This window comes from Notothenia rossii (genome assembly GCF_949606895.1).
Source record: "Notothenia rossii genome assembly, chromosome: 6".
In the NCBI taxonomy this organism is placed as follows: domain Eukaryota; kingdom Metazoa; phylum Chordata; class Actinopteri; order Perciformes; family Nototheniidae; genus Notothenia; species Notothenia rossii.
The window spans coordinates 32,667,715-32,689,948 of record NC_136909.1 but is presented as its reverse complement, the minus strand read 5'-3'; the positions used below and the strand labels follow the sequence as shown (position 1 = coordinate 32,689,948).

Genomic DNA, 22,234 nt, shown 5'->3' with positions numbered 1-22,234 from the left:
GAGAGATGTTTCATGGCAGTGACTGAACACAGTTTGGATCTGAAAGCAACCACTTGAAATGTTCGAAGGGTCATTGCTAGAGCTGAGCAAGACTGCCTTTGATTTCTGCGTTGTTACTGGTGTCTTTAAAGATAACTTGGGAAGCGCTATGAAAGAAAGAGCTGACACGCTACTGTATTAATCAGCATATGGTGTTATATAAACATGGAAGAGTTTTCTGCTGGTTTTTACATTTGCCTGTGCTTTCAGCTGTGCTCTACATACAGTCTATGCCTGAGCGTGCACAGCCTATGACCTTGTGTTTATTGTCTGTACTAGAAAGGGGCAGGCTACCATCTGGATCTGTTCTTGGTGGCCGTTCTGCTTATTGTGTGCTCCTTCATGGGTCTGCCGTGGTACGTGGCCGCCACAGTCATCTCCATCGCTCACATCGACTCTCTGAAGATGGAGACGGAAACATCGGCTCCTGGAGAGCAGCCCAAGTTCCTGGGTGTGAGGTAAGACTGCTACAAGGTGTTATTCACATAAAATACACATAACAGAAAATCTTATTTATTGAAGGGAACTTAATTTTAAAGGATACAATGTAAAGCATTTAAGTAAGATTAATAGTAAATGAAGATAACACAAAGTCCTTACTGCATTAAAACAGTTTCATAATGCTTTGTAACATTGTTCATAACACATTAAAACACATTTTATAATGACTTATATGGCAAAGTATCAGAATATCTCATAAATGCTGGTCACTAAATAACTTTCTTTAGCAAGGATCCTATTGTATTATAATTCCCATAGAGTAACTTAAAATAAGAGTCAGAATCAGAATTTCTTTATTTGTCCTGCTGGTTATAAATGTGTCTTAGTATGTCCATCAATAACACCACACTGTTATGAATAAAGATAAGATAAATAGTTTCACGCACTGTGTGTACTTGCATTGTAATTAAAGTAAACAGTCACTACCTAAAGTGACCTATAACCAACTTGTAATGTATTATATCTACTTTATTTTATTTCATGACTTCAAAGCATCCAATAACCATTTAGAGCAGGGATGGACAAATGGCTGCCCTCAGATACATTTATAAACAATGTAATTAATTAAAAAAAAATGTTGTTGTACTGATACCGTCCACTAGACTCCTAGTTACGTCGCGAGCTGCGTACGTGATTTAGTTCGGCAGCCAAATACCGCGAAATAATCTGTGACACGTTTGTGTGTATTGTGTTTGTTTCCCAGGGAAACACTCACAAGAAACACCGGCTGTTGTTATGCTTGCTGTGACGTTAAGTTGCCTCTTGTAATTATGCCGTTACAAGCTTAAAAGTTGTATTTATCATCTGAATTTGGCGAAACAAGTTTAATATTCTAAAAACCAAGACTTTGTTTATTTGAAATCAGATGAAAACAAACTGTCACGGACCCTGCCGTGTTATCTATGATTACTATACAGTACGCTTTTCATTCATAATTTCAGCGGGAGGGAGGGGGAGCGGTGCTGAGGAACAGCAGAGTGCGGGCTGACAGGTGTCTGTGTTGACATTCCCCTTATTATAGAATAAGGGGAATGCAGAGACAGGCTACAAGTGTCTTAGGTTCAAGTTAGACAACTAATGTCTGGGTTAGTGTTCATGACTTCATGTTTATGTCATCTTATTAATGGTTAATCTCAATGCACACACATTTTCCGTGCTTTCCAATAGTTTAAAATAGTTTTATTCCACTGTTAAAGTGGATCTATCATGCTATATTTTAATAATATAGTGTACCTATATAAGGCATATTTATACTTTTTATTTTTCAAAATACCAAACAGATCATGCATTTTAGCCATTCCTCATTTCGCTCAATTTAACACTGTCTTTGCATGGGCTGATTCTTTGAGAACAGCACCATCTACAGGCCTGGCATATGTACTACAGCGTCTCCAGCGCTTTCGAACGGCAATGTCCGTGGCTGTCTCCTCCTGATTGGTGGAGTTGGCCCAATAGCCGTAGTGCTACTTCTGTGACGTAATAGAAGTGTTCAAATCTGGATCAGTCTGTATCAGATCCGTTGCAGCCCCTTTTTAAGAGATTTGGGTATGGAGGAAAATAGAGAGGGTTGTGTTTTCTGACACTTGGTGAGCTCCCTGGAACAACGGGGACACATATTCATGTATACAAGACGTACAAAAGTACATTTTGCATGATAGGTCACCTTTAAATAACCTGTTCAATACAAACATGCCACTTGTAAAAATTAAATAACATTTCTGTGAACTGATATTTGTTTAGTGAACTTATTAGAGGATGTTCCCTGAAAGATTGTAAAATGTCTATGAAGATGTCAGACTTAGTGTATTTGTTAATAATTACATACAAGACATAGAATTTGTGTGTGTGTGTGTGTGTGTGTGTGTGTGTGTGTGTTTGTGTTTTCCAAGTGAATCTGCAGCCCCCTGGTGGCCAGTACATTAATTATGTGACCCCCACCACCATCCAAGTTGCCCATCCCTGATTTAGAGTATCCTAAAACCACATAATAATGCATTCCAACAGTGATTATATTGAGTTCTAAAACACTATGGTCATTGCAAAAACATGTCAGGAAGTGACAATTATAAACTAATAGAGACTGAACTATAATCAATGAAAAATGTTTTATAATGTGCTATATTGTAATGCCTATAACTATGATTATTCAGTGCTTGTAGGCAGAATATTACTCATTAAGTACATGGTTAATGCATTATAGACAGAAGCACAAGAGATGCTGTGTGCACCTGCCATCACAGTTTGGTCGATATGACTATTAAATAAAAATAAAAAAACGGACAAACAAATCTGATTAACACAATTCAACCCCCCCCCCCCCCCCCCACCAAGTAGTTTTGTGATGTCAAAACTAAAAAACAAGAAATATCTCATAATAAACTTAACTGTAATTCTTTTATTTAGTTTGTGAATTAAGCTTAAAATATATTTATACAGCAGATATCTGTTAAATTGTTAATATTATCTCCCCAAAAAAAGCACAGAGGGAAGTGAATCAAAAACATATTACAGAAACTGTACTTTAAAGAAATATGTTACAAAAAAAAAAATATTTTCTTTTTATCACTTTAGAGTTTTGTCAGGTACAATTCTCTTACTCTATGTACGCCAGGTAACTTGCAATAAGAAGGTTAAAACATAATGTTTTGGAACATGTGACTTCATGTTGATTATGCGACAGTTAAGACACTTTTCTTGGTGTTTTCTGAGTAGTTTTCGGTGTTTCTGTTGGGAGAGGTCCCCCGGAGCGTCCTGAGGTGTCAGCTGTAAGCTGAAATAACAAAGTCTTGAAACATCTACAACAACTTTGAACTTCAACAAATGTTGGGGGTGTTTTTGAATTGGCTTAACTCAGTGTTTCTCAAACTTTTTCATACCAAGGACCACTTTACCAATAAAAAAACACCCGCGGACCACCTAACTCCACAAATATTAAAAAATACATCGTTTTTCTTTTTTTTGAAAATGGTACAAACAAGTGGCAACATGTGTGATGAAGGTGTTGCGCTGGGCTATATCATGCAATCGAAAGTGAAACTTAACCTCGCTCCATTGCGGAGATATTCCCGCGAGAGTGCGGAAAACTGAAATGTATTTATTTCAAATGTGAAATGTTACAAATATACTCGCGGACCACTAGGGGGCGCTCACGGACCACCAGTGGTCCGCGGACCACACTTTGAGAAGCACTGGCAAGTATTCAACACTATTATTATTATTCAGGCTTTTATGGGATCTTGTAATTGTAGGAAAGAAAGAAAATTATCCCAAAAAAATAAAATAAATTAAACACGATGACTGTATTATTCTCCCTTTTTTGCAGAGAGCAGAGGGTCACTGGGGTGGCTGTGTTCATCCTGACAGGACTGTCTGTATTTATGTCTCCTATCTTAAAGGTAATTCATCATTGTGTCTACATTTGTAAGCTTCAAATGTATTCTTCCCAAACCTTTAGAAATCAGTGCAGCAGATAATAATAATAATAAATAATAATAATAATGCATTACATTTTTTTATTAGAGCGCTTTTACAGGTGCTCAAAGCGCTTTACAATTTACAGATGTTGGATATGATCACTAAAATGATGAATGTTGCTAGAGTCCCTGAAAGACCATTATGTGTGTGCTTACTGCCCTGTCAAGTTGTCATTTCTCAATCACTAAAGCCCTTCAAAATGCAATAACTGCAACATTAACACAGACTAAAAACTGTTTGATCTGAAAGGTGGTTGTGCAACGTAAAAGAGCATTCATATTTATGGAATCGACAGCACACAAAAATATAGATAAATAAGCTTTTATTTCTGCATCTGTAAGTCCACAATATTCACACACTGAACTCTGATCTACATTTTTGATGAGGTCGTCATAATACTTCAAGATGAATAGAGATTAACTGTTTAAAATGTAAACTTATGCGTTGTTGTGTTACCATTGGGGCTCTATACAGGAAACAGAAAACCTCTCGGGGACAATTGTTTGTATTAATATATTATGTGTTATAATAGTTATTAAGGTTGACAAAACTAGCCCTTTTATCCCACGTATTCTTATTTTTGCACTCTTTTATATTAGGTTGATATTAGGATGATAGTTGTGTATTATATCTTCTATAAACAAATATGATTAATTACTGCTGCTATTACTCAGTGAAAGCCACACATTTGTAGTTACCAAAGCTTAATGTGTATTCATTGTTTCTCTCTGTTTGACCTAGTTCATCCCCATGCCAGTGCTGTATGGAGTCTTCCTATACATGGGAGTTGCCTCTCTCAATGGAGTGCAGGTACATTTTGCATATATATTCAAATTTCTTTATTAGGATAGCATAATAACTTCATAAACATAATACAGACACATGTCATGTAAGAGTGTCTTCTGAGGATCCAAGTAACAATGCATGCCAGACACTAGCTGTTTGTCTGATACATTCCTACGTGCAGTGCATTGTGTCACGCGTACCTCTGTCTGTCTGCAGTTCATGGATCGTCTGAAGCTGCTCCTGATGCCAGCAAAGCATCAGCCGGACCTGGTGTACCTGCGACATGTTCCCCTCAGGAAGGTTCACCTCTTCACCTTCATCCAGATCCTCTGCTTGGCTCTGCTCTGGATCCTCAAGTCCACCGTGGCCGCCATAGTTTTCCCTGTCATGGTGAGAGACAACTGTTTTAACGTTCAGCCAAAATAATAAAAGTGGCTACTTGCAATATTTAAAGGTTGCCCTTTCCTATAGTGTGTCTGTTTTTCTGCATGTAAATGGTCTGCAAACGCTAAGATCCCTAAGGTCCCTCCGGAGCAGTGATTCCCAACCTGGGGAGCGTGCCCCCCATGGGCGCCAGGCCTCAGATGATTTTAGGCGAAATATCATATTTAGACTTTTTTTCTTTAATGTTTTTTTTTTTTTTTACATATAATTGTAAAGCAATACATGATTGTCACTAAAAGCCTTGTCTCTACATTACAATAAAATATAAAAAATAATTGATTAATTAATTTGAATAACAATTCAAGTTAGTAGCTAAAGGCATAAAGTGTCCAAACCGGGCTTTCCTGGATAAGCGAATTTTTAAAACATAGTCATTGTCCATGCCGGTTTCAGTTGGATTATTTGTCACATTTTGTAGATTATTTACGACTTTTGAATGCACATAAATACATCGGCAAAATCCGGCTTACTTTGAGCATGTGTTTTAAACAGTTTAATCCCTTTGTGAATTGTTTCCACTTGCGCCGTCCTTTAATTTCTTCATAATCCAAATGAATAAATCCTGAGTCCAATAACCACCAAAGTCACTCAAATAGTGCTCCTTAATTACGCTTTCATCCTCCTTTAACAAAATACTTCACATTCATCTAGTTTGTGACAGTAGTTGTAGCATTTTTGAGAGTTTTAATTATCGCTGTTGGCCCCCCCCTCCCCCTGTGTGTGTGTGTGTGTGTGTGTGTGTGTGTGTGTGTGTGTGTGTGTGTGTGTGTGTGTGTGTGTGTGTGTGTGTGTGTGTGTGTGTGTGTGTGTGTGTGTGTGTGTGTGTGGGGATGGGGCAACTTCCAACAGGAGTCATTTGGGGGGGCTCTTGGGAAAAAAGGTTGGGAACCACTGCTCCAGAGGGAGTTTCTCTCCCACACACTCCCCCCTGCCTGAAACGCCTCCATTGGACTCCTTTGTTGACTTTTGTGAGATAGTGACATCACTATGTAAAACTCGGGCTTCTATTGGCTAGCGCTCCATCGCATCATACGTGATAGGCTAAGGTGAAGGACATCTCCAAGCGTTTGACCAATCACAACAGAGCTAGCTGGCTAACCAATCAGAGCAGACTGGGCTCTGGTTTCAGACAGAGGGTGAACAGAGGAGCTGCAGCACAGGCAGTATGAGAATAATAAAGCGCTTTGGAAACATGTCACAATCAAGGAACACAATACAGATAACATAAGTGTGACTGAGAAGCCAGTTGAAGGTTGAATACATGATTTGCTGGGGAAAAGAACCCTACGATCGATCTACAGATGTAGCGATTCATTTCAGACAGTTTGAAACGCGAGGGCCGTGATTGGTACGTGATCTGCCCTTGCTCAAGGGAAAACCTCCAGCTTGACTTGAGACCGCCCCCGTGATAGATAAATGTAATTATAATGAAGCCAGCTGCAATGGATCATTGATCCACCAGGGGGTGCAGTGGGGTTCCACACTGGAGCTCATTTGAAATAAAGTGAGATACAGTATGCTGGATGTACAGCGGAACTTTGTTAAGATCCATATGTCACGGATATCATACTACTGTGCTAAATAAGAGACATGTAATCATTTACAAAACATCACCATGTTGTTATTTAACAAAATAATTTTGTTATTCGAAAAAAACGAACGGGAGGAAATGCAGCCCGGCTCTCGATTTTTAATCCTAATTTAATCATCATCTTCACCACGATCATTTGTGTTTATGTTCGCCGAATTGACATGAAATCACTGACACATATGAATACTGTATTCAACTTCATTAAAACGTTATTAACGTGCCTAAACTCAGTAATTCACCAAAAATATGTATATTTTAATGGAGTTTCGTCGGTCGATCAGGATCCCAAAGTGTAGCGGAGGGATCCTCATCTGGATGAAGGGTGTTATTTTCCCCATAAAGAACAAGTCGCTGCAAATTATCCCGCTTATTACATGGCCACATTCTCAACAAAGTAACGACATGACTCCCAATATTAATTGAAATGCTTTTATGGATTTAGAAAATGTTTTTATTGATTTAAAAAATAGTTGTATGTATTGATTTAAATTCACATGCATCCGCTAAGAAAAATAGTCCGTTATTACAGTTTTTTAAACAGTCTGAATGAAACGGCAGCTCTCAGCTGTGTATTTACACAACTAATGGCCCATCAACCACAGCTCTCTCCCCCCCTCCCCCCCTGATCTTTCTTCTCCAGCAGCTAAATTAACAGTAGGTTACACTGAGTGACCATAGACTGTATGTGACAAGCTTACAGTTAGTGACGTAACAACACCATAAAAGCTGGTGGGTTGAAAGCAATACGGGAGGTAAAAATAACTACAATAATTGTGACTTATTTATTGTGGCTTTTATGTTTTTAGGTATAACATTTTATGTAATTCAGGCTTATAGTTCACCCTTCTCTAAAAGCCTTCAACAATGACAATATTCATTGTAATTTAATAAATCCTTCCAACACACATTGTAAAAAATAGCCTACTGTAAGTTAAGAAATCATTTCAATATGTACATCTTCTGATGTAACAACAATAACATTATAAATAGTAACATAGCTGAACATGGTATTGCACATTTAGCTTTGAGTGTTACTGACCTGAGATGTTTTTATTACATGAATTAAGGTGACTGAGGCTTTTTAACATACAGGGATGCAAACTCATCAGGTATGAAAAAGGTGACAAGGATCCGAGCCCCCGGCTCCCCCACCCCACGGAATGACAGAGGATTTTAGCAGTCAGAACAACTAAAGCAGCAGTGTTAATAATAACAGAAACGCCAAAGAGTCACATCTAATAGAAATATATAAAAACATTTATTTTAAATTGTGTAGCAGTCAGTTTATAATTTTGGCAGCACTGTTGAGCATTTTGAAAATGTATTTTCATGCCTCTGTGCAAGGCTTAAGTCTATTTATCTTTATAGCCACATGGTGTAAAGTAACTAAGTTCATAAACTCAACAAGTACTATACTTGGGCACAATTTTGAGATACTTGTACTTTATTTAAGTATTTCAATGTTTTGCTACTTTGTTCTTCTACTCCACTACAGTTCAGAGGTACATGGTGTACTTTGACTCCACTACATGTATTTAATACCTTTAGTTACTTCACAGATCTGGATTAATTAAGTGAAATATAATCAAGTGTTAAATCAGACTTTAGTTCCACCTGGAGTAAATCCACAAGCTACCCTGCAGTATACAAAGTCATTCAAACTAGCTGCACCTTTAGCAGCTTTGAGAACACTTTCATGATCAATCATTATAAAACATATCATATCTATTATTCTGAAATGGACCAATCTGCACAATGACTACTTTTACTGTCGCTACTTTCACTATATTTTGATGATAATACTTTTCTACTTTTACTTGAGGAACATTTTGAATGCAGGACTTTTACTGTAACAGAGTATTCCTACACTCTGGGACTATTACTTTTAGTCAAGTACAAGATCTGAGTACTTCTACTTTTACTCAAGTACAAGACCTGAGTACTTCTACTTTTACGTCTAGTACAAGATCTGTGTGCTTCTACTTTTACTCAAGTACAAGACCTGAGTGCTTCTACTTTTACTCAAGTACAAGATTTGAGTACTTCTACTTTTACTCTAGTACAAGATCTGTGTGCTTCTACTTTTACTCAAGTACAAGATCTGAGTACTTCTACTTTTACTCAAGTACAAGACCTGAGTACTTCTACTTTTACTCAAGTACAAGATCTGAGTACTTCTACTTTTACTCAAGTACAATATATATACTTATACCACCTCTGTTTATAGCCTATGAAAAAAACTATTAGAAATAGAAGGCTAAAGCTAACGTTAGCAGATAGTGACAATGTATGCTAGCTAGCTAGCTCAACGATTCCTTAAATAATATTGCCACAGAAAAACTTTTCAGTTCACATCACGCTCTGCCGCTCCGACAGGGAGCTCTGCTCTGAACACCTGAACAGCCCGTTCTAACAGCTGTTCACCAGCGGTCCAGTCTGTGCCACAGTGACTCCGGACGCACAGTTAATATTAACGAACGCACCCGTAGGTAATGTAGCTGCTGAAGCTAGACCATCATCTCGGAGCAGCAGAGCCTTATTATACATCCATGAGCAGAGCCGACAGGCAGGAAGACTCGAGCACACAGCTCGTACTTCATTAATAATATATGATATATGATATATAAAAAAAGAACACCATGCGTGTCATGATGGCACATAACAGCTCACGGCCGCAGATTACTCCGGGTCCCAGCCCCCCCCATACCCCAAAAATATTTGTATTGCAGATCTACATGAATCACACAAACGACTTATTTTGGATTCAAAACGGCGAATTTCGCCGGAAGGTGACAAGTTTGCATCACTGAACATAGACAGAGCACAACTGAAAAATAACATCTGAAACGATGTAACAACATAATACACTTGTGGGGATGCTTGGGATGTGAGGAGTGAGGGATACGGCTTAGAACGGGCGTGTCGCCTGGCAGGACAGGAGAGTGTGTGCACCAGTCTGCCTTGATCTATGAATTCATGTCCGTGACACTCACTGCTGCCCACAGCTGTTTTATAGAAGGAAATTCCTTCACTTCATGAAAGTGTTTTAACCACACACACCTCTACACACACATGACGGGTGTTATTTTCCCCATAAGGAACAAGTCGCTGCAAATTATCCCGCTTATTACACGGCCAAATTCTCAACAAAGTAACGACATGACTCCCAATATTAATTTAAATGCTTTTATGGATTTAGAAAATGTCTTTTATTGATTTAAAAAATAGTTGTATGTATTGATTTAAAAAATAGTTGTATGTATTGATTTAAATTGACATGCATCCGCTAAGAAAAATAGTCCGTTGTTACAGTTTTTTAAACAGTCTGAATGAAACGGCAGCTCTCAGCTGTGTATTTACACAACTAATGGCCCATCAACCACAGCTCTCTCCCCCCCTCCCCCCTTGATCTTTCTTCTCCAGCAGCTAAATTAACGGTAGGTTACTCTGAGTGACAAGCTTACAGTTAGACACAACACTGTCATTGCAAGTGACCCTCAGTTAGTTGACTTTTATGTTCAACTGCTAAATTCGTTACTGATAAAAAAGGGCTTCTACTGTACCTAATTACCTTAACACTAGAACCGCCAGAGGTTTTTGTATAGGCCTACCTAAACCTGTCAAATCCCGCTATTAGAATGCAATTTTTAACAACATAGGGTGCTACACAACACACTTTCAGGAAAAGTCAGGGACTGGGAGATTTTAATATTTTATTGAAAAAAAGTTACATTGCACACACACAACACACATCACACAAATTGACCCGATTGGCGGTTCTAGTATTAAATAAACTCACTAATTAATTAAACCAGTTCAATACGCATTATTCTTATTCTTATCATTCTTTATGAGCGCAGAAATAGTCTTAAAATCAGATCTGTTTTTTAAATGAAATCTGACGGCAGGCAGTTAGCTCTGATCACCTATGACAAATGCGCCGCACCTAATCGCTGGCCATTCAGCCACAGACACTGTTCGAAATGGGGGGGAGCTAGGAGGAGCTTGGCTCCCTCGAAGAGGGAGGGCTCCCCTGAAGGCTGACTTTGAGATAAATAGGGGGAGCCCAAAACAATCGTGCATATTTGTGTCACACAGATTAGAAATGTTGAGTTTCTGTAAATAACAGTTCTTGAAATAAATAATAGTTATTCTTCATTACAGTTTCTGAATATTTGTTTTATATTTGTGAATATGTCTGGGTGTTGCCATCTGTATGTGGCGGCGCTGCATTCTTACTTAAGTTGCTATGATTATGGCGGTGATGCCGGCGCGGTATTTGAAATGTTCCTATTGATATATTTTTTAACTCTGGCTGTGTAATAAAAAAATATGGCAAAACGAAAACAGCCAAGCGTCACAGCTTTTGGATTCACAAGCAAAGAAGCGAAGGAGTCTAAAAATGACAACGTGAACGGAAAACAACTTTTAGTTGGCCGGCTGTAAGCGGCGTTAGGGTCGAGCTTGACAGCTCCACACCGAGGGAGAGGACTGCCGATGCGGAGCCGGAAGAGGCTTCAACAACGGCCACATCCGCCGGCATAGTGACACCGTCTGTATTAGTAGAAGAGTGTTTTTATAGCAATTGATCGCATCCGCGCTGCTGCGCCAGTCAACAGAGCGTGCGTTTGACATATTTAGTAGCAGGATGTGCTCTGAAAAATAGGGCTCCCCGAAAGCAAATGGGTAATTCGAAAACTGACAGAGCTCCCTCTATACAAATCAAACTGTAGACGGTGTGAAAGCACCTATTGTTTTAAATAATGGTCGGAATGTGACCTGTGAGCCTTCTGAATTACCGTGGGACAGCACATTCTAAACTAAAATGTTCAATCAATAAAGTAACATCTTATCTTATCTTAATAATATCTTCATATTAATAATAATAATAAATTATACAGTATGTGTCCGAAAGGGAGCAGGAGGAAGCAAACACAAAAATATACTGCATATTAAAGCAAACGATTGTAAAGGTTAAAGTATGAGCATAACAAATAAAGAAGTGTAATGTAAACATTTACATTATAATTATGATTATTTAATATACAAAGACTATATATTATTGAATTACAAGATTAGATATACTTTAGTTGATCTAAAATATTGATGTGTTCAAATGCTCTTCAAAAAACAACTGAAAGTCCATGAAACTTGTCTTTCTGTATTTGTGAATGAAGCGCCATCTCCTGGTTAAAACCTGAAATTGAAAATCTGGCAACGCCCTCTTGGAAAATAGTGGGAGGGCTTAACATTCCTCTATACTGGTCTTTGGCAGGCCGTAGGCAGGAAGCTGGAAGCTGGAGTCCGAAATTCAGTGCTACATCTGTAAATTGTAAGGGCAACTGATGTGGCATTGGAATAATTTAATTTGTAGTTGTTGTAAATCAGACACAACCAACTCAGGTGAAAACTCAAAACGAAAATACCAGTAAGTGCAAATAGCTATTTGAGACGTAATTTATAAATCCACAAAAATAATTATCTTGTCTTTTTAAAGGATAAGTATAAAAAAGTCTTGCACAATCAGAGTGAATTATCACCCCGCTGAATCACTCTGTGTACAAATGATAGGCTAAATGTAAGTGTTGTTTTGTGTTACGTGAGATGATTGTTTAAATGGTGATAAACCACAGCAACTGTTATGGTGTTACATAATTATAGTTCAGGGTCACTAATGCAGCACTCAAGACCATATTCACTGAGTGATTGTACTTGGTGTTGTATTTATTCTATTACGATGTTCTTCTTTTATCATTTGCCTTATTTAAGTATAAGTTTATGAAACAGATTAAACATTTCTTGACTGAAACCTATACAATGATATGGTTAGAAATACAACTAACCTGCTTGATTTTGGCTTTTAAATCATTAATCATTGAAAATAGTATTTTTATAGTTTTGTATCAGTCTTTTTCATCAGCTCACATTTAAACTGATTATTTATTTGAACAAACGAATTCCAAAGTACCTCTGAGTAAACTCTTATCCACCTGTTCTGCTTTAGATCCTCGCTCTGGTGGCCGTCAGGAAAGGGATGGACTACATGTTCTCCCAGCATGAACTGGGCTTCCTGGACGACGTCATCCCAGAGAAGGACAAGAAGAAGAAGGAAGACGAGAAGAAGAAAAAGAAAAAACGAGGCAGCATAGACAGCGACGCTGAAGACGTAAGGGTTTTGAGCTGAAATATTATACAATTTAATGCACAAGCTAGTATCTTTGCAGAAACAAGCTTATGATTAATTTTGTAATGTGTTGTACATGACAGCCCACTTCCAAGTCCAAATGACCCTGCTCCAAACTCCCAGGTTTCTCTTTATTTAGCAGCATGTGCCATCGACTATCCATCCAGTGTAAAGAGAAGAGGGTTTAACAATTCAACATACTTTGAAATCTTTAAAACTGCACGTCCGTTCAGGGAATATAACTCTACATATGGCAATTAGTGCATTTTAAGCCTTTAAATATGGGCTATGTAAGTGATTTATATTTACCTCAAAATAATTTTACAGAGTTTCTTTCCCAATTGATGTCAATGGAAAGGGTCTTTTTGGGCCCAGTGATATCAAGTGAATGACTCTGATGTTAAAATACCATTACGAACACGCTTCCGATCAGGTTCATTTCTCCTCAGATCTGTCTGCGTCTGGTTTATCCTTTGGAAAATTCACTCATGGATATTGCATTTTGTAATTTTTTAGTTTGCAAAGATCCAGTTCAATAAATGAAGCCAGTTTAAAAAATGTAAAGAAAATATTTAAAAATGTATTTTTGTAAGATCAACTCGGTATCTCTACTCTAACATGATTCAAATTGTTATTAGATATAAAGATCAACGTTCCTAAATGAAGCTCCATCCCTTTATATCCTTACAAACAGACAGAAAGGTTCATCACATCACGGTGGTATGATTTAACCCACCACAAAATGTTCCCTTGTTGCATTGTCTCTTTCAAATTCGAGAAGCATCCAAGTATTGAATGGAGCCAGAGATCCTAAGTGATTTTTAGCAATGTTTCCTTAAAGAAAAGGTTATCAGGTTTTGTGTGTAGGTCCCGTCTCAGGATGTGTGTTTCCTCTGTCCAACAGTCTGACTATCCTCCTTACAATGAGAAAGTTCCCAGCATTAAAATCCCCATGGATATGATGGAGGAGGAGCCTTTCTTAGGTGATAAGGCCTCCGACAGTGAGTAGACCCGAACTACCTGCAGCGGGGGGGATACTTCTTCCTCTAAAGCCTGACTGACTCCTGCTCTGCTTCCGCATTCAGTGTCTCTGGTGGCTTCCAGAGTTTATGTTTCCTCTTCGTCTTTCACTTACTGCATGATATTCATTATTTCATTCTCTTTTTTCTTTCAACTGCAGTTTTGCTTTTGTTCAACATGCAATGAAATGAAATAACTTTCTCCTGCTTTTAAACTTTTCTTCTTTTATTGTGATGCTATGTTTATATTTGTCTTTTAACTTTTACATTCTTGCTTGACCTAACCTTTTTTTTCCTTCTGCTTAACATATTCATTGTGGACTTCCTGGTTCATTTGGTTTTAGACTTAGTTTTAGTCATCACAGTTATTTAAGCTATGTATAAAAGAGCCTTTACGACTGACAGTTAGCACACCTACATCTATTCTTGACTTATTATGTAACTTTGTGGTTGATTAACAGTTCATTTTTGAACAAATCACCATTTACTACATTAAATCAACTCACTAGCTTTGTTTGTACTTTATCACTACAAACTATAGTAAAAACATTAGTAGTATCTGGTATTTTGAACAACCAAAAAGTAGTACAAAATGTCTTTTTTATAGAAGGGTTTATAGGAATATACCCCATAAACTGACAAGGAACCCCTACAACTGAAATTGTTAATTGCACCTTAAAACACTTTATAATAAGCTTTTGAACTCGGTTTGATTTCGATTTTTTGGCTTTTCTACTAAATGTAGGAAGTACTGTCAAAAATGTAACATGGACAATCTAATCTATTCTGAACACAAGTTGTCAATCCAATCTAAACTCTTGAAGCAGCTGATAACACCTGCTGCTTCCTTCTTTCTGCTTCAAAGGGTTTTTCATTTTAATCATCTCTCTGTAATCAATTAACTGATTTGTCTGATTGATATACAACTTTATAAAACTTGTGTCATAGCCACATGCAAGCTAAATGCTATGTTTTTGCTTTCATCTGCAGGAGAGAAGTCCCCATCATCCCTTGAACGACACACATCGTGCTGAGCAACTTCGCTACTACCAGGCCAACTACTTGTCCAGGTGAGATATGAGAGAGTGCAGCTCAACAGGCCGCATTCAATTATGAAGAGGGACAAAGCTAAATATAGGCAGCTCTGATTTACATTTTCAATTCACTTTTGATGACTGCGGCATCAAAGTCGCAAAAGGTCAGAAGGCAAGCTAACTAACTATGATAGCCTGGTCTTTAAAGGGCGGCTTTTAACTTGTAGTATTATGATTATATGGTGAAAATGGTTTAGCTGCTAAATGCTCCACAAAAGGTCTTTAATTAATTCAGTTGACTTCCTGAAAGGAACTGCCAACTGGGGGCTACAATATTTATATTTTACTCATTGTAGAAAGCTGAAATTGTGTTTAATTAGAAATTATATTGTAATCTTGCTAACGCACATTCAGATTAGAAGTATGTTACCTACTGAATAACAGAAATGAATTGCTTCAAATTAGTACAATGTCAATATATGTATTCAGTAATTGTTTACTTTTTCCTGCAATTATTTTTGCAAAAAACTTAAACTGTTAGTTGGTTCAATGATATATGCCTCTATTTGACTCCAACATCTTCAAACTCATCATCACATTTTATTTTCCATTCTGACAAAAGCGACTAGGCACATTTAGGGAATAGAGAGAAATATTTAGAGAAATCAATGATAGATTCCAGTCTTTTTATGAGCACTGACCTCGTCACTACATGAATGTAAGTATATGTTGCGTGATAAATACACACTGTGCTCACTGATATGAGCTTAAAAGGAGACAATCAGTTTTCAAGAGGCAAAACAAGCCTTGGTTTTTGGGCAATATTTAAGAGCAATTAATTAATGAGATGTTCCAGAAGAGATTAGATTTCCCCATCATGACGTCCAGGGTCCACTGTTATGCTCCGGAATTACACAATCTGCTCTACGGTTGTTGCAACAGGATTAGTGTTTTGGGACAATGTGTGAAAAAGCAGCTGGGAACGCAGCACATCTGTGATGACGACCAACAACGGCACAGGAATTGTTTTAGTATTTGGTTTGGTCACATGGCTGGTGATTAGCAACAGATTGTATGACAATATTGCGGTCTAGATAAACGTAATTTTCTTTTCTTTAAATAAAATATGTGCTTAATATTGTAAGTACTTGAGCGTTAATTGGCCTTAGTCTGAAGAAAAATTTCCTGTCCTGACATGATAACACTTTTAATTAAAAATAAAAACGTTTTAAAAATATTTCTATTAATACATTCTATTTATTTAATGGTCATTGGTACTTTTTACATACATAACTGTAAGTAAAGTGTGATAAATACAATTAAATGTTGTCCAGGTCCTTGTATATGAACACATACTTGGCCAATGTAAATGATTCTGAGTTTGATCTCATGTTATACTTTCAGATATCTGGCTACATATCTGTGTCAGTGATGTGTTACGGGGCATGCATCATGTTGTGATGACATTAGGGTCTAATCCTGTCAAGACTGAAGCCAAATTGCTTTTAGCTCATATGACATCAGAAATCAGCAATCCACAATCTCTTTTTTTATTTCTGCCTTAAGAGCCTTTGCCAAAAGAGAACTCTAATGCAGACAGTCAATTATGCATAATAGTATTTGCATTACTAATGATAATTTCACATTTGTATTACTACCCAAAGTGCGAATAACACTAAAACGTATGTATGCTGACAGTGACACTAATGATGAAACTTTTGTTCCAACTCTTGTAGTTTTGAAAAATGTTTGTAATGTTACGTTAATCAATCAATCAATCAATCAATCAATCAATCAATCAATCAATCAATCAATCAATCAATCAATCAATCAATCAATCAATGTTTATTTATATAGCCCAATATCCAAAATGTTACATTTGTCTCAGAGGACGTCACAGTTTATACAGAATATCAGTATGACAATACGACACCCTCTGTCCTTTGACCCTCACATCGTACAAGGAAAAACTTCCAGAGAAAACCAACAGTTTAAAGGGGAAAATGGGAGAAACCTCAGGGAGAGCAACAGAGGAGGGATCCCTCTCCCAGGACGGACAGACGTGCAATAGATGCCGTGTGTAAATTGAAAAGATTATACATTTGCAACATAGGTAGTCCAAATGTTTGGAAATGCATGTGTATATAATAAGAAGATGAATCCACGAGGATGTCAACAATCCTGTGGGAGCCATCAGGGAAGTAGTATGGTGAGAGTCAGGCAGGACCACAGCAACAGGATCAGCCTCGACTCAGGATCCAGGCGTATATATGGACACAAAAAAGAGATTTGGGGGAAGCTGGGTTAATCGAAACATGAGAGTACACAGGTACAAACAGACAGAAAGACGGAGTAAGGTGCCCCCTAAAACAGTCCAAGCCTATTTCAGCTAAACTAACATGTCTACATACATGCACTCCCTTAGGATAGGTTGAGGGAAAAGGGTAGCAAGTAAGAAGTAGGAAACAGAGGTGGAGAGGCACGCGCAGGGAAAAGGTCCCCTCTGGAACCTTAATTGGAATTGGTTAGAGGTAAGGAGTGGGTCTGTGACTACGTTCCACACTCCCCGGTCGGGCTAGGCCTTCTCTGCAAACTGTTACCCTCAAATAAAACCTTGAGAGGTCAGAGAGGGGAAAGGTTTTGGATAAAGTTTTAAATATAAGATCTAGGTTTTTAGGATTTAAGTGAAAGAGTAAGAACTAAAATGTATAGGAAGTAACAAATGCATGGACTAGTTTCTCTGCATCGTTTTGAGGCAAGATATGCCTAATTTTGGCAATGTTGCGTAGATGAAAGAAGGCGGTCCTTGAGATTGATTTTATGTGGGCGTTAAAGGATAAATCCTGATCAAATATAACACCGAGATTCCTTACAGTCCCTCTGGAGGCCAAATTAATGCCATCCATAATTAGTATATCTTTAGATAGTTTATTTCGTAGATTCTTTGGGCCGAGTACAATAACTTCAGTTTTAGCCGTGTTTAACATCAAAAAGTTTAAGGTCATCCACGTTTTTAAGTCCTTCAGGCAGTCTTGAATTTTATTTAGGCGATTGGTTTCATCAGGCTTGATGGATAAATATAGTTGAGTATCATCCGCATAACAGTGGAAATGTACAGAATCATTCCTTAAAATATTGCCGTTCATTTATTAACGGAAGCATATAGTGCGAACAAAATAGGTCCAAGAACTGAGCCCTGTGGCACTCAGTGGCTAACTTTGGTTTGCATGGAAGATTCATCGTTGGCACGTACAAACTGAGAGCGTTCAGATAGATATGACCTAAACCAGCCTAAAGCAGTTCCCTTTATGCCAACTAAGTGCTCTAGTCTTTGCAATAGGATATCATGGTCGATAGTATCAAATGCAGCACTGAGATCGAGCAAAACAAGAATAGAGGCAAGTCCCTTGTCTGAGGCTATTAGAATGTAATTTGTGACTTTAACCAGAGCTGTCTCTGTGCTATGATGCGTTCTAAAGCCAGACTGAAAATCTTCAAATAAATCATTGTTTTTTAAGTAATCACACAGCTGTTTTGCGACCGCTTTCTCAAGAATCTTTGAGAGGAATGGGAGATTAGAAATAGGTCTATAATTGGCTAAAACCTCTGGATCGAGGTTGTGCTTTTTAAGAAGAGGTTTTATTACTGCAACTTTAAATGATTGTGAAACATAGCCTGATAATAAAGACATATTCACAATATTTAATAAAGAAGTGCTAATTAATAGAAAAACTTCATTTAACAACTTAGTTGGAATCGGGTCTAAGATACACGTTGATGGTTTAGAAGAAAGAATCATTGAATTTAATTGTTCAAGATTTATGGCTGAAAAGCAAGTTGATTTCTGTTTAGATCAGTTGAGTTTTTTTTTATCTATAAAAGCTCATTTCTATTGCAAAATATAACAACAATTGACCCATCCAAGTTGTAATGAACCAGAACAATCCTTTCAAAAGAACATCCTGACATTGTGGACTTATTGTGTGTCTTATTCACTGTTTTGACGATCCTTGACGAGAATGTTGCTACAGCTAGTTAGCCTAGCTTAAAACAAACATTTGAAGAGGCCCTTAACAACAGGCCTGCCTCTCTCCTAAGCTTACAAACCCCCACTTATTAACAACTCTAGTCTAATAAAAGTCCAACATGTCTATCTTTGCACTCGAGGCAGATTATACTTTCCTACAAAGCGAGGCTAGCTGTTTTTTCCGCTCTTTATGCTAAGCTAACTAGCTGCTGGCTCCAGGGATAGTGTATTTTTCAAAATATCAACTATTCCTTTAATTATAACATTACACTACTATCCCATCATGTATCCAAACAATACATATGTTTGTGTTTCAGCCCTGAGATGAGTCCCCTGACGACTGTGCCTCGGATTACCATCGACATGGACCCAGACGATGATAATTCATTTTACTGGAAGAGCAGAGGATCGGAAACGTCTCTGTAGAGCACCGAACCACCGCCAGGCGACTCTTTCTCTCATTTCTCTTTTTAAAAAATATAAATTTTAACTCCAAAATCCTCTCCACCATTTTCTGACTTTGTTCAAAGTATGGGGGAAAGAAAACAAAGGGAAAACACTGAGGAAAATAAAACCACCATATGTAAAACCATTTCTTATCTGACACTTTTGCTCACCTCTGCACAGTAGGCTGATAGCTCTTCCCTCTTCCTCTTTGAAACACTTCCCACACTTTCACAGAAATGCTGCAGCTCTTTGACCTTGCATGAAATCCCTCCCTGCTCCTTTTTATAAAAATATATATAAATATCATCGGTCTGAATTTTTTTATAAATCAATTTACTCTAATTAAGATTTCCTGTAGCAGGAAAATTATGTTTTTTTGTATAGCTCTACCTCTTGTTTTAGATTAAATGCTTATTATAAACAAATGCAACATGTTGATTTTTGACGTGGCATGGGCTTTTGCTATTTTCTCTTTCCTCTTGAGAGTTGAAATGATTCAAGAGGTTCACTGTATTATAGCTTGTGACGGAAATGTGTATGAATTGAATATTTGAAGTTAATTAGCAGTTAATTAACAATGCATAATATATGATGCAGATGAGGTAAATATTGTATTATCACTTTTTGATGTGGTTGAATTCCTCCACCTACTCTTTCTAATTCTCTCAACCTTTCTGTAACGTTTTCACTTCAAAACTTTTGTTACTCTTAAATCAAATCCTTTCTTTATCTTTTTTTTAAATGGTTACTTTGTGTGTATGTTGGTAACTTTTTCTTATGTCCTTTTTCCCCCCTTATGTGGGTAGAAAACAGTTGAGCGATATGTTATCATCAGAATTTCCTAAGCCAAACTTAAATAATACCTAGGAACGCATTTCATATAATCGCTTTTGCTGCACAAACTACTTTACCTAAGTGGCTTATAAGAGATCGATTCCGACTGAAAATATTATCGTGACGAGGAATTATGAGGGAATCAGATCCATGTGAACTTCATGCAGCGGGTTTATTTCTTCTTGTCTCAGCTGCTGTGGGAACTATCTGATGTGAAAATGGTATCACTTGTTTCTTATGTTATGTTATGATATATAATCAACATTTGGATTTTCTTCAAGTCTTTCCTTATAATAGTACTACTCAGATGCAGTACTGTGTGTACACCAGGGAGTTATTGGTCGCTGTCTTCATTATTTTCTGTATTTTGCAAAGTTTGCTTATTCATATGGGAACATCTGTGTGCAAAATGTGTCCTTAGGTTTTCATTCATGTCCAGAATTTGCCTTGAGAAGTTAAACTACATCTAGAAAGACTTTATGCCTCACAGGAAGTTAGCATAAAAGTCTAACTTCCTTTACATTCAAACTAGCTAAAAGTCTATTTTATTTGAAAAATAAAGTTTCACGACACATTGAATTTGAGACATTTTGAATGGATAAATGTTGGCTAGCATATCCTACACATACTGAAGTTAAATGATTAGCTTTAAGATTAATTTTGTTCAGGATTGTAAATTTTTTGTCCTTGACATCTTTCTTTTTGTTAAGGTGTAGCATTAGAAAGATGTTGTTTCTCGTCCAGTATGGAGAGGAATGATTACAGCGAACAATAACTCAATATGCTCATACATAGACTTGTTAAAATCCAAAAATCTCCTCAAACAAGGATTTATTATCAATCTTCTGAAATGAGGAAGAACATGTTGTACAAACTGTGTTGCTACAGAGTGCCCAGCGCGTCCACACTGTCACAGCTAGAGATAAAACGTTGACTTTTATTGGCCAGTATTACCAACTAAAGCACTGTTTTTCATTACATTATCTCCACTTTATCTCTAAAGGGCACACTGACGCACTCTCTCACAAGTAGGATTTCAATTCTTAATTCTTCTCTGTCTTCATCACCACTATAGAAAAAAATTCAAACTGAGTGATTCATGAGCCGCCTTCCTCCTCTGTAAGTCCTGTATATAAAGGCACTTCCGCTCAAACCAAAATGCAACAAGTTTCTTCGTACCATCGCGGTTTTTGTCTTGCAACTCGTTTTTGTTTCAGTTCATCAACCCAAGTACCAGCATCAGCTACACTACACATCAGTGTTTTCATTCGTCAGCAGCAGCGAGGGGGCACAGCGTGTGGAGAACTGTTAGTTTAAAGTGTGTTGTTCTGTCAGCATGTCGGACAAAAGTCGACAACATCAAATGAAGTATCTTGTTAATGATGTTAATTTTAGCCTACAGAATAAATAATGATACAATGTTTCTTTTGATTAACGTGTTGTGACTTTTTAGAAACAGGTGAAATGGTTTATTTTAGAATTTATATTTTTCAAAATGAAATGTATATTGGAAATAAACTGAATTATCAAACAGTGATGGTGTGCTGCTTTTCAGTCTGGTGGAAGAACATAACGTTAGATGAAACAGAGCAAAGAAGATTTTGAATCATTTGAATTTATAAATATGCTTGATATATTACTCTGTTATGATACATTATTATAAAGCTGAACAATGTCAGCATGGCTCTCATGTGGAATATGAACGTTAGCATAGCGATTAATTTATTAATACATTAAAAGTATATTAAACAACTATTCTGTTATTTCGTTACCAATTCATGATTGATTTGAGAGTCTTAAATGTGAAGATTTACTTATTTTCTCAGTTTTGAATCAATGTATTTTATTTTTACA

The 22,234-nt window shown here is 37.2% G+C and overlaps 1 protein-coding gene across 2 annotated transcripts in view; it reads left to right on the top strand.

Moving 5' to 3' along the window:
* The window catches only part of LOC307045316 (electrogenic sodium bicarbonate cotransporter 1-like), a 48,529-nt gene extending 26,614 nt beyond the window's left edge, over positions 1 to 21,915 (top strand). For both annotated transcript variants that reach the window (XM_079690890.1, XM_079690891.1), the window contains exons 16-23: positions 319 to 497; positions 3,863 to 3,935; positions 4,756 to 4,824; positions 5,017 to 5,190; positions 12,840 to 13,001; positions 13,924 to 14,020; positions 15,029 to 15,108; positions 19,417 to 21,915. In XM_079690890.1, coding sequence (XP_079547016.1) covers positions 319 to 497; positions 3,863 to 3,935; positions 4,756 to 4,824; positions 5,017 to 5,190; positions 12,840 to 13,001; positions 13,924 to 14,020; positions 15,029 to 15,072 — 798 coding nt within the window. In that variant the 3' untranslated portion in view covers positions 15,073 to 15,108; positions 19,417 to 21,915. The remainder of the gene's footprint in view (positions 1 to 318; positions 498 to 3,862; positions 3,936 to 4,755; positions 4,825 to 5,016; positions 5,191 to 12,839; positions 13,002 to 13,923; positions 14,021 to 15,028; positions 15,109 to 19,416) is intronic.
* Positions 21,916 to 22,234: the final 319 nt, after the last annotated feature.